The sequence below is a fragment of the Patella vulgata genome, chromosome 4, assembly GCF_932274485.2.
Source record: "Patella vulgata chromosome 4, xgPatVulg1.2, whole genome shotgun sequence".
Lineage (NCBI taxonomy): Eukaryota > Metazoa > Mollusca > Gastropoda > Patellidae > Patella > Patella vulgata.
In genome coordinates this window covers 859,464-874,620 of record NC_065882.2, presented here as the reverse complement: position 1 = coordinate 874,620, position 15,157 = coordinate 859,464, and the positions used below count along the sequence as shown (strand labels likewise).

At 36.6% G+C, this 15,157-nt stretch overlaps 1 protein-coding gene across 4 annotated transcripts in view; it reads left to right on the top strand.

The window, feature by feature from the left end:
* LOC126817645 (gonadotropin-releasing hormone receptor) overlaps window positions 1-15,157 on the top strand; it is a 101,399-nt gene that overhangs the window by 36,724 nt on the left and 49,518 nt on the right. For 2 of the 4 annotated variants that reach the window (XM_050544745.2, XM_050544744.2), the window contains 2 exons: window positions 3,790-3,861; window positions 11,560-11,848. In XM_050544745.2, the coding sequence (XP_050400702.1) occupies window positions 3,790-3,861; window positions 11,560-11,848 (361 nt within the window). The remainder of the gene's footprint in view (window positions 1-3,789; window positions 3,862-11,559; window positions 11,849-15,157) is intronic. The other 2 variants (XM_050544748.2, XM_050544747.2) reach the window with 2 other exon arrangements.

The window sequence follows — 15,157 nt, the reverse complement described above, 5'->3', positions numbered from 1 at the left end:
TAAACCTTTGTTCAAAAATAAATTATCTGAATTGAATTGATATTACAGATGAAAGATCTTGTTTTCCCTTTGTCGTATAAACTCATTAATGTAGCTACAGCTCGACAAGATTGTACAACACTTTCCTCAAATAAACGGAAAATCATAGATCTACCTTCAAAAGTATCATCATCTAGTTTTTCCCCTGAGATGTTTTTTTTTATTTCTTCTAATTGGTGTAATCTTTTACGGTAAGAATTAACGCGTGTTTAACTTCATCAAAATAAAAAAAAAGATGAGACTTTTAATAGGTTTTGTAACTAAACTATTTTTATTCGTCTAATTTGTAAAATGTTTTATGGCTGAAATTAATCTAGTTCTATTAAAGCTACTTGTTTTAACTGAACATGATTTCGTACTTTAGTTTCGTATTTATAGCCTCTGTTCTCGCTTCTATGGCTTTACTCTAAATTCAATGGACACGTTTCGTACTTTGATTGACGTGATCTAGAATCTCATAAACCGTCTCCAGTTGAGTAGAAAATACGGAAGCAGTGTTTGAAGTTGGTCAATTGTGACATATTAAATCTTGTTTTCTGGATGAAGTCACCAAATAAGCTTTTTACCCATTTTGTGAGTTCCTGGAAGAATTTCGTGGAAATGCCAACGTTCAGAATATTTTGTAGAAATTGCAAGTGTTTCTTTCAGACAGTGACAAACTGCTTTCCTCTAATTTTATTTTCTCCTGCCATTTTATGCCTGCAGCGGTAAGAGTACATCTGCTATTTCAATGAATTCAAGTATTATTGTAAACAAGACTAACTTTAACTTCTTTCTTCAGAAATGTAAATTAAAGTTGACTCCAAAAATGTCATTGAGTAGATTTATTGTATAACGTGTAGGCGGCTTGGGGTTGGATGGCCGAATGGTTAGCACGTGCGCGCTGTATCATAAGGTCTGCTGGCGTGGTTTCGATTCCCCGGTTGTACGTGACAAGGCGTAGGATTGCATGTCCAACCACGTGGGTTTTCTCTGGATCCTCTGGTTTCCTCCCACTGCTAAAGACCAATACGCGCAAGCGAAGTGTTAAATAAAATTGAACCCGATAGGACCTAGTTTGTGTCGAGTGGACGTTACCCCCCCCCCTCTCTCTCTCTCTCTCTTAAGAAAAAGTTATGGCGCATTACATCCATTTTACTTTGAGGCCTAAAAGAGCCGCGATAAACAAAACGACTTGTGGAAATATCCTACTCAAAGCTTCGGGGGCCACAGCGGATCGGTGGCTCACAAACCAATAGGTTACATTTTCGATAGCGGTGCTTGGAGACGACGTTTCCCTATGTCTAATGTGTAGGCCAGATGGATTGGCAAAGAACTGCGCCTAGCCGCTTGGATGGTATGAAAAACCAAGGTCCCGTGTACACGTGGTCGTACACATGAAACAATCGTTGGAATTCTAATTAAGAGTAGGCCCTAGTTCCACTACCCAGGCAAAAGGATACAAAATCGCACTGCACGCATTGTGACTAAAGCGAGATCAAAATTACGTCACTCCCGTCTTAAATAAAATCCGCGAGGGGATTAACTTTAAAATTTTTACTCTGACATACAAAATATTAAATAAAACAGCACCAAGATATCTTCAGAATCTCTTGACACACTACCAACGAAACAGGTCACTGAGTTGCGAGAGTAAATTATTGTTAGATGTACCGGTTAATAAGATGAAGCAATTTGGTTCAAGGACTTTTCAGTATAATGCATCAATTCTATGGAATTCACTGCCACCTTCTATTCGAAAATGTGAAACATTGTCTATCTTCAAGTGTAAAAACCTGGCTGTTAATTAGTCACTATAATTAACCCACGTGAACACTTTCGTGTGCCTAGAACATCCCCAAGTGGGATGAATGGATGCGCAATATAAATTTCATTATTTTTATTATTATTATTACCACCGAGGATATTTGAATCCCCGGCGAATGTTCAGCGACCATTCCATGGCCTTTCGGTGACACATTCGCGAATATTCAGCGACGGTTGAGAAGTACATTCTTTCTATGGCGCTGATTGGCTGGATTTTGCATAAAGCACATTTCATAGATCCCACTGGGCAGTGTCGGCCGCGGGGATGTTGACGAGCTTCCAGGTCGTCGCAAGCCACGTTGAACAATCGGGAGTCATCGCAGATGATTTTTCCCCATTGAGGCCACCTAGACATAATCTTTGAAGTTATTTTAGTAGATATTTACCTAATTCATGTCTATTTACTTTACAACCCTTCCACCTCTTCTTCAATTCTATACCGTAAAGTCAATAAAACTTAACTTGAAATGGGGGGCTTGGTAGAAGAAAGAGCGAATTACTGTAAAAAAGATTAACTACATTCATAAATTCAGCGGAGACGATTACTAGTCCCGGTTCTAATGTCGACCATTAGTGGTCGCGGGAACTTTTGCCCACTAGCGGAAGTCTGTTACAGACGTAACTCGTATCATTTTACCTCCTACACAAAAAAACATTAATGGATCGACAAAACTAACACATGAAGAAAATGTGTCAGTATTTATTGTCAAACTGGAAGATTTCAATTTTTTTATAAATTAACAGATTTTAAATCCTTTAAATTCATATCCATATGTATATATTAATTTGTGTTATGTGCACATATTTATATAATTTCATTTTTTATTTATTATTTTTTTTTTTGGGGGGGGGGGGGAGGGGGGCGTGTACGTTTGATCACACGGTCTGTCATTGAGTCAGCGTGGTTTCTAATCCCCGTTTGTACGTGACAAGGAGTAGGGTTGCCTGTCCAACCAACCTCGTAGGTTTTCTCCGGTTTCTTCCCGCTACAACCCCATTTCTCTCTGTCGCTATGCATTTTATTAATTTGCACTTTATTATTATATTATGTACTTTATTTGTAATCGTCGCGTGGACGTGAACACTTGCGTCCATGAGGACGTTAACCCTCATGCTTTTCATGGACATTCAATAGAACGTGAACATCATTAGGAACACTGTGCAGCGAGGCAGGTTGGAAGGGGTTTTCAATGAAATACGTCACGTGGGTCCAATATTTCAACTAGTATAAATAATGTACGCTTGGTACATTGCCCGTACGTCAACATCAAAGTATGAAGTCACATCTGTCAATGATGCAGGACCTGATAAGGCCAGCTGTCTAGTCGTTCGGATGGGACGAAAAACCGAGGTCCCGTGTAGACATTGGCGTGCACGTAAAAGATCCCATGGCAGTTGGAATTCGATATAAGAGTAGGCCGTAGCGCCGCTGCCCGGGCAAAATCTCCCTCATAGCTCACTGTATTGCGTATGCCCGTCTTCATTACGTATGCCCGTCTTCATTAGCCCAGGTTAGGACGTTAAACCCCATTTCATTTCATTTCTGTATTTAAAATCTGTTATTTATTAATATTAATATTTGCAGTTATGGGCTGTTATTTATCGTCTTTCTCTGCTTAACTTGACATTATAAAGCATAACTTATATTGCATGACTTGTATGATTTATAAGTGTTATAAAGACGAACATTATCTAAAACAATGTCTATATTTTTAAAACAGACATAAATCAAATCTGAAGACAATAAGACGTGTATGTTTTAATCTATAAATTATTTACATTAAATATTAAAAAATCATGAAAATGTGAGACAGTCTTTTATATATATTTAGTCCAGGAATTATTTACGCGTATTTAGGGTTTTTTTCTCTCAAAAACTATGAAAGAAATAATGACAGTGTTGTCACCAGGGTATGTAATTCATGACTTCCTTTCTTTGTATAGATACTAAAAAAGTGGTTACAGTGACCCAGGCCTTCAAGCAAAACACAACAAACAAACAAAGCAAAAAATCAGGTATGTTTCTTCGACCGTCGCAAAAACAAACATTATTTTGACCTGACTAGTGAGGGACAATCACTGAGAGGGATGACATCGGTGCGAGTTAATCGGCTCACTTTAAAGGCAACGCAATATCATCCACACGAATTATTTGTCAATTTAAATCAACATTGATGTTGTGATCTTACCCCGAAAAGGTGGTCTTCTGATATCCAATATTTAAGACAAAATAAACATGTTAACATTGGTACACGAATCGTGTACTATAATGCGTTTCAGCGCCATTTGTAACAAGGGTCTTGAAGAACGAGGCTAGACATATTCCAGAAGTCATGTCAAACGGTGACGTCATATTCTTATCTGGAGAGCATGCGCATTAAATCCTATGGTTGTAGACTGGAATAACCAGACGATAGATATTGCCATTCGATCGAGACTTCTGGCGTATTTCGCCGAACATAACTGATTTGAAATTGGAGTAAAAACAGAAACGATTGAATGTAAATCAGTTTATATACATTCATATTACATTATTATATGCTTTGCGACCCATTTGTGTCATTTTCAAGATCCCAAATAAAGTTCTAGAACATTTTTTTGAAGTATTAGAAAAAATAAATAAAGGTGCTTGAAGTATATCTGGATAAAAAAATTATTTCTTATTTATTGTAAATGGGTATATAAAATGGGTAAAAGGCACCATTCTGTCCGGACCAGTTTACATTACTACATCTTATGTAAACAATGTACGCGCTATCGAGCAAATGATCGACGCCGTGCGATGTGACGTCACGTGCAGAGGACATGTGGTTAAAATTCCAGTTTTCCATTAGAGGTTGAAAAACTCGCATCGTTTTGACAATGATATTAGTCTCCGGTTTATTGCCCTTTGTTTAAGGTTCACAACTAAAGGTCTGTTTCTCTTCTACTACTCGTTAATGTGTATGTAATTAAAACCCGTCCTGTATTTAAACATTGATAAGGTGTCCCCGATATGTCTATATTCTATTTAATTAAGTACCTATATGGGCATGCTGTTATTGCTATACAGAAGAGGTTTTATAGCTACCCATACGATTCGATCAAATCCCTGCCTGTGAATTATGAAGAGAGCTCAGTATATTAGCGACTGTGGTGAACTCAGGAATTGAAAAGATGACCCCAATCTGCCTGAGCGTTATGTTATTAAGACTAAGTAAGTTAATGTCCATTGCATTATTACTACAGAAGTAGTTTTATAGCCACACAGAATTTGATTAATCCAGCAGCCGTTATTCCACTCAAGGATATTTTCAATACATGACGTAGAACACATAATGTTGCAGCGCAGGTTGGATTTCTTAGACCATAATGATGAGAGAGAGAGAGATATGGGGTTTAACGTCCACCCGGCACAAGCTAGGTAATGTCGGGACTAACACATGGTTCAATTTTATTTCAATCATTCGCTTGCCCGTTGGGGCCATTAGCAGTGGGAGGAAACCGGAGGACCTGGAGAAAACCTACGATGTTGGACAGGTGACCCTACTCATTGTCACGTACAACCGGGGAATCGAAAACACGCCATCCCAGACAGCCACTCAGCTTTGGCCCTACTATGGCCCACATCTGGCAGCATCTGGCTAGATGTGGCCCATATCCAGCCAGATGTTGCCACATGTGGGCCATAGTCTGGGTAACACTTGGCAACTATTGGCTCACTACTGATGAATTAAACTTATTTTTGTAACTGGTATCTAAGAATATCTTGTCAGTTTGTTTAAAAGTTTTACATTTTTTGTTTTATATTCAAAACATATGAAAAAATAATATTATGCGAGAAGTTTGCCATATCTGGGCCAGAGATGGCCCACATCCAACTGGCCAAATGCCTCAAAATATCAACACAATAAATTTCGGCTCAGAATATGACATCTAGTTTCCAGTAGAATTTTCCTGTGTTCTATATTAATTTTATTACAGTCTTAAAATAATATTTTTTGAATGTACTGTATATAATATGAATGGAATCTTCTCAACCCACCCTCCCCAAAAAGCCAGTAAATGTAAATCTTTAAAGCAAAAATAATAAATTATTCTTGAAAGAAGTCAATGAAATAAAGACAAAGTTTATTCGAACACAGCCTGAGTGTTGGGTATCATGCTACAAAGTACATGTAGTTAGATTTTAATTACTATAGCAGATTCTATACTCAGATTATACAATTTGTTGAAGCTAGCAGGTCAACCATGTAAATCTTTCAACAAAGCATAATGAACAGCCCATTTACTATCTTGAAATCTGTTTGGTCATTGGCTGAATTTAAAATTGTAAAATTCAGTGTAAAACAACTTAATAGAATTTAGTACTAAAAAGAAACTGAAGACATTGCAGTGGTACACAACTGTGCATTATTTCCACAGAACTTAGTTAAAAGATAAAAAAGATAAGTACATTTTATTACTTTCTCTACAATAATATTAAATTAGATAAGATTTATGTGATTTCATTATTTAAATAAGTTCATTTAACTATTCTTTTGCCTTGGCAAATAAGAATTATTTGACTTAATACTTTGGTACTTGCATTGACAGACCCCTAGGCCATGCTTGATATAAGAAGGAAAAACATGTTTTTTTAAGTACATTTTTTTGCATTTATTGCAGGTGTGATAAATAACTTCACCACAAGGATGCAATGGAAAATAATTTCAAAAATATTGTAAAAAAACTGGTTGAATGGAGGAAGAACAAAAACAAGGGGAAGAGGAGGAGGAGACAGCTGCAGGAACAAGGGGAGAATGATATTGACATGGATAATTTATATGCCTTATAACGACCAGTGAATTCTTGTTGAAGCGTCGTGTGTATATAATATAGTGATTGTTATCCATAGAACTGTGTTGTGTTATATGGATGAATAAATTTTATAATTGAAGATTTTGCTTTTGTTGTAAATGTATGTTGTTTGTGCTGCATGCAAGATATCCTTAATTTCTACTATCTGGAGTACGAAATGGAATTGGGAAGAAAGTCATGGCTGGATAGACTTTAAGAAGGGGCGATAAAGAGAAAAATGGATTGTAACGTCCATTTGACACAAACTAGGTCATTTTGGGACTAACATATGGTTCAACCCTATTTCAATAATTTGCTTGTGTGTAGGGTTCTTTAGCAGTGGGAGGAAAGGACTCCAAGAAAATCGACGAGGTTGGACAGATGACCTTACTCCTATCACGTACAAGCGAGCATTCAAAACCATGCCACTTGACTCATTGACAGACCTTATAATTTCAAGTGTACGCGATAAACCACTAGACTATAGGAGCTTTTACGGGTTTCCATTTTGACGTCATTTTCGGTCATGCGCAGACATTGGCCTTATTCTTAGACTGAAACCCATAGGCCAGTGTGTGTTTTTTTGTGAAAATACCGTCGTACAGTAAGCTTCTTTTACATAAAATGGAACTGAATGCCATTTCTATATACGCTTAAGGTTTACCGACCGATGGCAGAAAGCGATATTTACAAAAACTTCGATATAGGAAAGATACGGCAAGTTTACCAGACCCGTAATTGGCCGTTTGCAATTGAAACAAGTGGATGACTGATCCGTGCTCAATCGCCCGAACTAAAATTAAGTGAAGTTTATTACGCATTTTACGGTCAAACAGATGTTATATATTAATTACGGGACTATTAACACAAAAGATTTTTAAAAATGGTCTATCCTATTTACATTCAACTGCCGACTGGACAGTTCTTTGCGAGGTTGATATATCGTCTGCTATAGCACTGCATGCCACGACCCTACGTACTCGACACAAAACACGGTACTATGTTGGTCTTTGTTTGAGGCTGTCGACTTGAAAATAATTCCAGCAATAATACTATAAATAGTATGCAATATGCAAATAAGATTGTTTATGCATGCGTGCTGTTAGCCAATAGCTATTGTAAATTTCCCCGCGTTTAGACGGCTCTTACCAATGATAAAATAGTTGTTTGGTGCACGGGGTAAAACTTCAGCCATTTTTATAAATTTTTCTCTTGATTGATGGGATATGACTAACAGAAAGAATAAAACGACGATCAAGTTGAATCTGTGAATATTTTTTAAAACCGTTTTTTTTCTGTTAATTGTAGTCACATAAATCGTCTTGGCTCAGCTTTTGGCACTCAGTGAAATTTTAATCCAATCAGTTTATCTTGCCGCAACCAAGAAGAAGAACGATACATCTATGTCCATTTTATCAATTTCTAATTCAGTATTTGGTTCAGAGAACAACTGTTGAATGAAAATATGTAACTGGACTCGGTGCATTCTATACATCGTGATTATTATTTGTTCTCTTTTTTATTAGATGTGCTACGGTCGTGCTTAAATTTTAATATCGTCTTGAATAATTCTTTTGTGGAACCGCAGGTCACCATCTCTAATTACTACCCATTCTATAATTTACTCTTATGCTCTATTTCATGGCATTTTACAACCAAACAGATGTTATCTATTAATTGTTTGCAGTAAAATTAAAACAAAACATATAAATCGGCTTCATACGGCAATGCATCTTTGTAATGCTTTTGCGTACTGCGGTCAACTGGGCCGTGTGCGAGCTTGACATATATCGTCTGCTACAACACAGTATATCGTCATTAAAACAAAAAAATAATAACTTAGACATGATTTGAAATCGGTAATTTATTACGAATGCTACACGCAACTTAAAACAAGAGTGGCATTAAAGAATACGTTTTCTATAAAGAGAAAAAGAGGGAAAATCCCGCTTTCCCTAGCATTTACCATGTTAAGATACGGATAGAAAAAGGCAAGGCTAAAAATAGACACCGGAAGTACGTCACGCGTAAAAGCTCCTATCCAACCTCTGACTTTAAGAACAGATAGGACAGGGATTAACCGTATGTTTTCAGGTTGCCATCTTTGGCCCACATCTGGCATGGCATGATTTTCACGTGTGGGACATATTTGGGCCAGGTATGGGCCAGTTGTGCCATCTCTGGCCCACATGTGGCCCAGCTGTGGCATGCCATATCCGTCCCAATCATTTTGCCAGATGTTGCCAGATATGGGCCGTGTCTGGGCCAAATATGATGTGTTGTCTGGGCATTTGACTCAATTACGGACCGTATGTGTAGCATCATGGGTTGTCTGTCAGACTTGGAGAGCGGACGACGGTAAAAACCGGTCAACACATACGGCGTATTACCCATGTATCGTTTCTTACTACATATTTTGGAACAATCCTTGATCGTTTAGTATTGTCTCTGGTTGCATTTGTAATTATTTAACTGGTTAGGACGTATCTTTAAATGTCATTCTGACATTCCACATTAATGATGACTTCATATTGTGATTGAATATAATGCATCTTAAATAGTATTAACAAACAAGATGACAGGAACAAACGACAGGTTTCTACAGTTTTATATCAAGCTGGTTACATAATTACAAACATGGGTTATAATAAAGTCATTATCTCTATCTATCGATCCAGATGTTGTCCCTTGAACCTCAATGGTCTCTCCTAACAAATTTCTACATGATGTTTCCTCTCTCAAATCTTCATGATGTCTACCCTAAAAAGCCCATTCTATAAATTATATACTCTCAAATTCACAGCCATTAATTATTCTATTGGCTAATTATGATGTAATTAATCATGTGATTGGTTACCCATGCCAAATATGAAATGGTAATGGGACGAAAAACCGAGGTCCCGTGTACACATTGGCGTGCACGTAAAAGATCCCTTGGCAGTTGGAATTCGATATACGAGTAGGCCGTAGTGCCGCTGTCCGGGCAAAATTTCCCTCATTGCACACTGTATGGCGTATGCCCGTCTTCATTAGCCCAGGTTAGGAGCAGAACAGTAGGACGTTAAACTCCATTTCATTTCATTTCATGAAATGGTAACTTTCCGATCACGTGATTTTAGACATAGAATCCATCCTTGAACTTAGGCCTCCTTTCCTGTTATTCTCACAATATTTTATAAAAAAATTAATTTGCATTTTAATAGCTAATATTTTGACAATTAATTAGCTAATAATTAATCAAGGCCATAATATTATTTTATAATACTGATTTACATATGTGTTCTTTTGCACAAATCTCGTCATTCATATTACTACATATGATGCAACGCGCACGCGCTAACTATTCGGACATCCAACACCCCAGTTTTCGATGACCGGGACCTTGTGGTTAGTAAAACAACGTTTGATCATGCCCTAATAAAATGAAATGAAATGAAATGGGGTTTAACGTCCCACTGTTCTGCTTCGATACTGGGCTAATGAGATGGACAAACGAAATACCATCGGCCAATTAACGTAGCTTTAACAGCAAGTATTTTGGAAGATAATCGACCAGAAAATACGATCATTTCTGACATCAAAAGGGTAATTGTTATAAATTACGAATGGTTCTTTCCTTAACGTGCTCTGTCAATATGTCTTAGTTGTATCCTAAAGGACTATAACAGGAATAAGGCTTAACGTGGGGGGAGGGGGGGCGAATGGTTAGCACGTACGCGCTGTATCATAATGGCTATCATTGAGTCAACTGGCGTGGTTTCGATTTCCCGGTTGTGCGTAACAACGTTTAAGGTCGCCTGTACAACCCCGTGGGTGTTCTGCGGGTCCTCCGATTTTCTCCCACTATTAAAGACCCCTTACGTGCAAGCAAATTATTGAAATAAAATTGAACCATGTGTCGAGTGGACGTTAACCTCTCTCTCTCTCTCTCTCTCTCTCTCTCTCTCTCAGAGTTAACGGGTGTGGAAAAGGGTCTAGTTCTTATCTGTTCAAGTGAAGCGGTAAATTCGTTCAGTGTAGAAATCTCATTTCCCAGATTCAAAGAACTAATTCCTGATTATAACTCACCCTTTTCATCCCTTTGCTGTCATTAAAAACGTCACGAATTTTACGGTCTGTAATTTTCTGAATCGTTTGTGAAAACAATTTTGAGCTTATCGAATGTAAGTCAGATAATCTGTGTCTTTCGGTACAGTCTTTGTTGTTTCTCTATTGAACGGTTTTACCCGGGGTATGTAAATTCTAACCATTTCAAGTAGATTTCTATATAAATATTGTTTACCAGGGGGGAATACAGTATAGAATGCCTTAAAAAACAAGAGGAAGTGAAAGGTGTTTCTAACAAACGGTAAACTCACTGACCCCGTTTCGATCTCCCTTATTAAAAATATGCATTGTAACGGGAATTTGCAAGTTTACAACCATTGTTATTTTCGTATTTAAAGATACAAGAGCTGACCATTCTTGCTATAATAGTTCAAAAATAGATAATGTAAAATGAAAATATTGACAAGTTCATTCAAATTACTTCATTCTGAGCCAAGTTATCACTGTTTGTAGTTTTGACAAGATGTGTGAATTGGGGTAACCACGGCACTGGTGTATTCGAGACTTAGCCTGATTTTCCAATTTTTAAATTAAATTTTTTAATGGCGAACCGTTCTAATCTAGTTAAAATCTCTAGTATCCGATGTCATCGAGAGTTGATTATGGTCTTGTTTTGTTAATAAAATGTCTAATTAATAATTTACATAACATTGCAGGCCTAATGAAAGACCTGCAATAGACAGATTTAGCTCTTGAATAATGTAATGTATGTTTAATTATGAAATAGAATAAAATGTAGTTTGATTTTATTTATTTTATTTTATTTTTTGTTTTTGTTTTGTCTTTCAGGTGAGAGAAATGGACGAACGACGAGTTATAATGAGATACCACGTAGTAATCTTTTACGAAAAGCAAAAAGGAAGTCACTACGCATGTCTATTGTTATCGTCCTCGTTTTCATCATCTGCTGGACGCCATATTACGTCATTTTCATCTGTCTCACGTTTTCTGATCGAGAAGAAATTCATCCGGAGATTTACACGTTTTTAATGTGCTTCTTCTTCGTGGGAATGAGCAATGCCATGTTGAATCCACTCATATATGGAGCCTTCCAGATTTGCAAGGTGCATACACCCAGGTTAGTTCAACTTAAGGCATTTCGAAATTACACCGTTTATCTAAAAATAAATTTTACTTTCGTTTTACAACAAGAAACTCACAAACAAGTAAAGCTTGGAAAGATCTTTATATCAATAAATATAGCATAGAGCAATGGCACTATATTTAGATTGGTTATCTAAATACGGTTGTTTTGGCTCAAAATAATTGGAACTTTTAAAGTCGCGTAAACAAGAAATGTTTCTATAAGGAAACATGTAGCCAAATTGAGAAATCGACATTAAGAAATACAGCACGATTTCTCGCCATGTAAATCTGAACTAGGAACTTAAAGGCTCAATACCACTCTTGTTGTAACTGAATAATATGTCCCAATCTTTATTCTGGTCAACAAATTGTACTATTTTACAATATTCCAATTAATTGATGATACAAATTTCATCTTAACACACCTAATTTAAAAAATTGGAAAAATTCAACTAAATGATTTGAAAAGCCTGACGTAAAGCTTTTCAAATGTTACTTGGATTTAAAAATATTTTGAACCCTCTGGACAAGTAAAATAGGATTTAATGGATAATTTACACAACAGGTAGGACACTAACACATCTAGTACTTAGAATAAGCATTTTTTTATTTTCTGGAGCTGTCCCTTTAATTAAAATGGCCTCGAAAACATTCGAATGTTGTTAAAACTATTTCTGACAAAACGAAGATGATACTGGAAGGCGACTGCACGAGGACATGCCTGAAAAATTATTTACGAGGCAAGTTCACTCAGGTCGCTCATCGAGTTATTATGTCAGACAAAGCCGTGCAATTACAGCATACTTGAAAGTGAAGATATTAACTTGAAGAGACGTTGGGTCGCGGAGAACATATTACATCCAATTGGTCTCGTGGTATTACACGGTCTAAAGTAGCCGCGGTCTTCATTGTGATCCGGAATAACAAAAGCGAAGTGTTTATGACCGCAAATTGTGAAATTGTTTTCTTCATGTTAGATTGGGCGTCTATACTTTCCATATATACTAAAATTGCCTTATTTTTATTGGAAATAATTTCCCGATAAATACTTTCCTAAGAATGTATCTTTAATCTATTATTTTAAAACATGTTTATAGAGAATATTTATTTTACCAAAATAAATAATTAAAACCACGGCATCGTAGGGTTTAAGTTCAGTATGTTGATCACCTTGGTATCCCATACAGCCTGTCGGTTTACGTTTTGCAGAGCTCGAGAGACTTCACCTTGAGTTATAAGATTGGTCGTACACTGATAATGTAGTTTTAACAAACTTGGACTGGTGAAATGGCGTGATTCGCCTGACGGGCCTCGAACTTAACAAAGTTAGCTAACCAATTGCAAAATACTACATGACCGACAAAGTTATTTGAAATGATATGATTTGTTTTATGGAATAAGAATCTATATTTGTAAAAAAAATAATCCACTGTCGACGACAGATTAATCCAAAAATAAAACTTATATTATTACAAAAATAGTCGACTTTCTTGTGATCTTTCAAAAATATATTTTAATATAGAACTTCCCCGTCACTATGATCAAACTAATACACCAGGCTTAAAATACTTTAATTTGACGTAAAGCAAGTAGGCTAACTTTCCGCAAGTCGTGACAAAGAGGCGGACATAAATCTCTCCCAATCACACTTTGGTCTTGGAAGCTTCCGGTCTTGTTTTTTTAGATGTTTAAGACGACACGTGACCTGGCCATAAAAGAACATGATTATTAGATTAATATCCGACTGGAGGGTTTTATAAATATAGCTTTACATACTATTTAAGTATTCTGTTTGGCTATTTTATCATGACTGGGTCACGGAAGTTTTAAAGACGACAAACAGTAAACAGGAGCCAGGATTTCTAATGTAGACACTTTTCTGTTTGTTTAAAGTTCGCTCCTATAAATAAATTTAACTAAGCTAGTATGTTTCATAATATTTTTATTATTATCAAGCTATAAAAGGGTGAAAAAACATGTCTGTTGAAATTCAATAAACAAAAATCACCTTATTGCGTATATTAAATCGCAATAACAAGTTGTTTTTAAACGTATTTGTTAGATAAATAATAAGTTAAAAGATTGAAACACGAGAGTATTAAACATCGCGCTATATTAATCAAAAGCCGGTCGAACATCCGACAACTTGTCTATAACATGTCTATAGGTTAGGGGGGGGGGGGGTAACGTCCACTTAACAGAAACTAGGTCATTTCGGAACTAACATATGGTTCAATTTTATTTCAATAATTCGCTTGCCCGTAGGGGTCTTTAACAGTAGGAGGAAACCGGAGGACGCGGAGAAAACCCACGAGTTTGGACAGGCGACCCTACTTCTTGTCACTAACAACCGCTAACCGAAACCACGCCTCTTGACTCAATGACAGGCCTTATGATATTTACGGGAATCAGGCACGATCTTGGGACAAGTATCATCTTATTATGTTTAGCTGTTTTGTATATCATCTATTGAAGGTCGTGAATTCGACCCCACATTTATGGCCGCCAAGGAGTTGGGTCGCGTCAAAGTTCTAAAGATATTGGCGTACACATGAAATATTGAAATAAAAGAAGAAATCCCGAAATTACCTACTTAGGGTCTGGTTGCCAAAAGCGTTGCGCTACGAATCTGGGCTCTGTCGCCAATCCTATGTTGGTTTCCATGCCACAATTGCATGTAACACGAAATATGGCACCCTTTTTTAATCACATAGTATTTGGTAAGATTCTCCGCTATCGTTCAATTCGGCAGACACGCGAGTTCTTATAATTTACATGATATGGAAGGTCTGAGTTAAAATACCCATTGCCATGCATACGTTAATCTCATCATTTCTGGCTGTACTTTATCTTCTTTATGACTAGTGTCAGTTCTAAAATCGCGAACCAATCCTTTTTTATAATCCTATCAATGGTTAAGGTTTTTTCTATATTAGTTCCGTTTTATTTTTTATTAGAAACCTGTAATTTACAGAGACACAAAGCTATTGTTTGTGAGTTTCTTGTTGTTGACTGTATGGGTGGGGTGGGATGTGTATCCAGTAGGTTTTTACCATTTCGAATCTTAAATTACAATATTGATATATTACAGCATATTGCATACGTTTTTTATATATATTTTATTTACTGTTAAGTCTTTTACCTTTTCTGCTCGTTTTTCTTGTACATTAAACTAGTTCTTATTAACACACTTTCTTCAATCGAACTACACATCCGCTTAATTATACCACTGATTGACCCAAGAATGTTGTTAAATCATTAATTAATTTATTAGGCCGTTACTCTAAAACACATTGGGAGT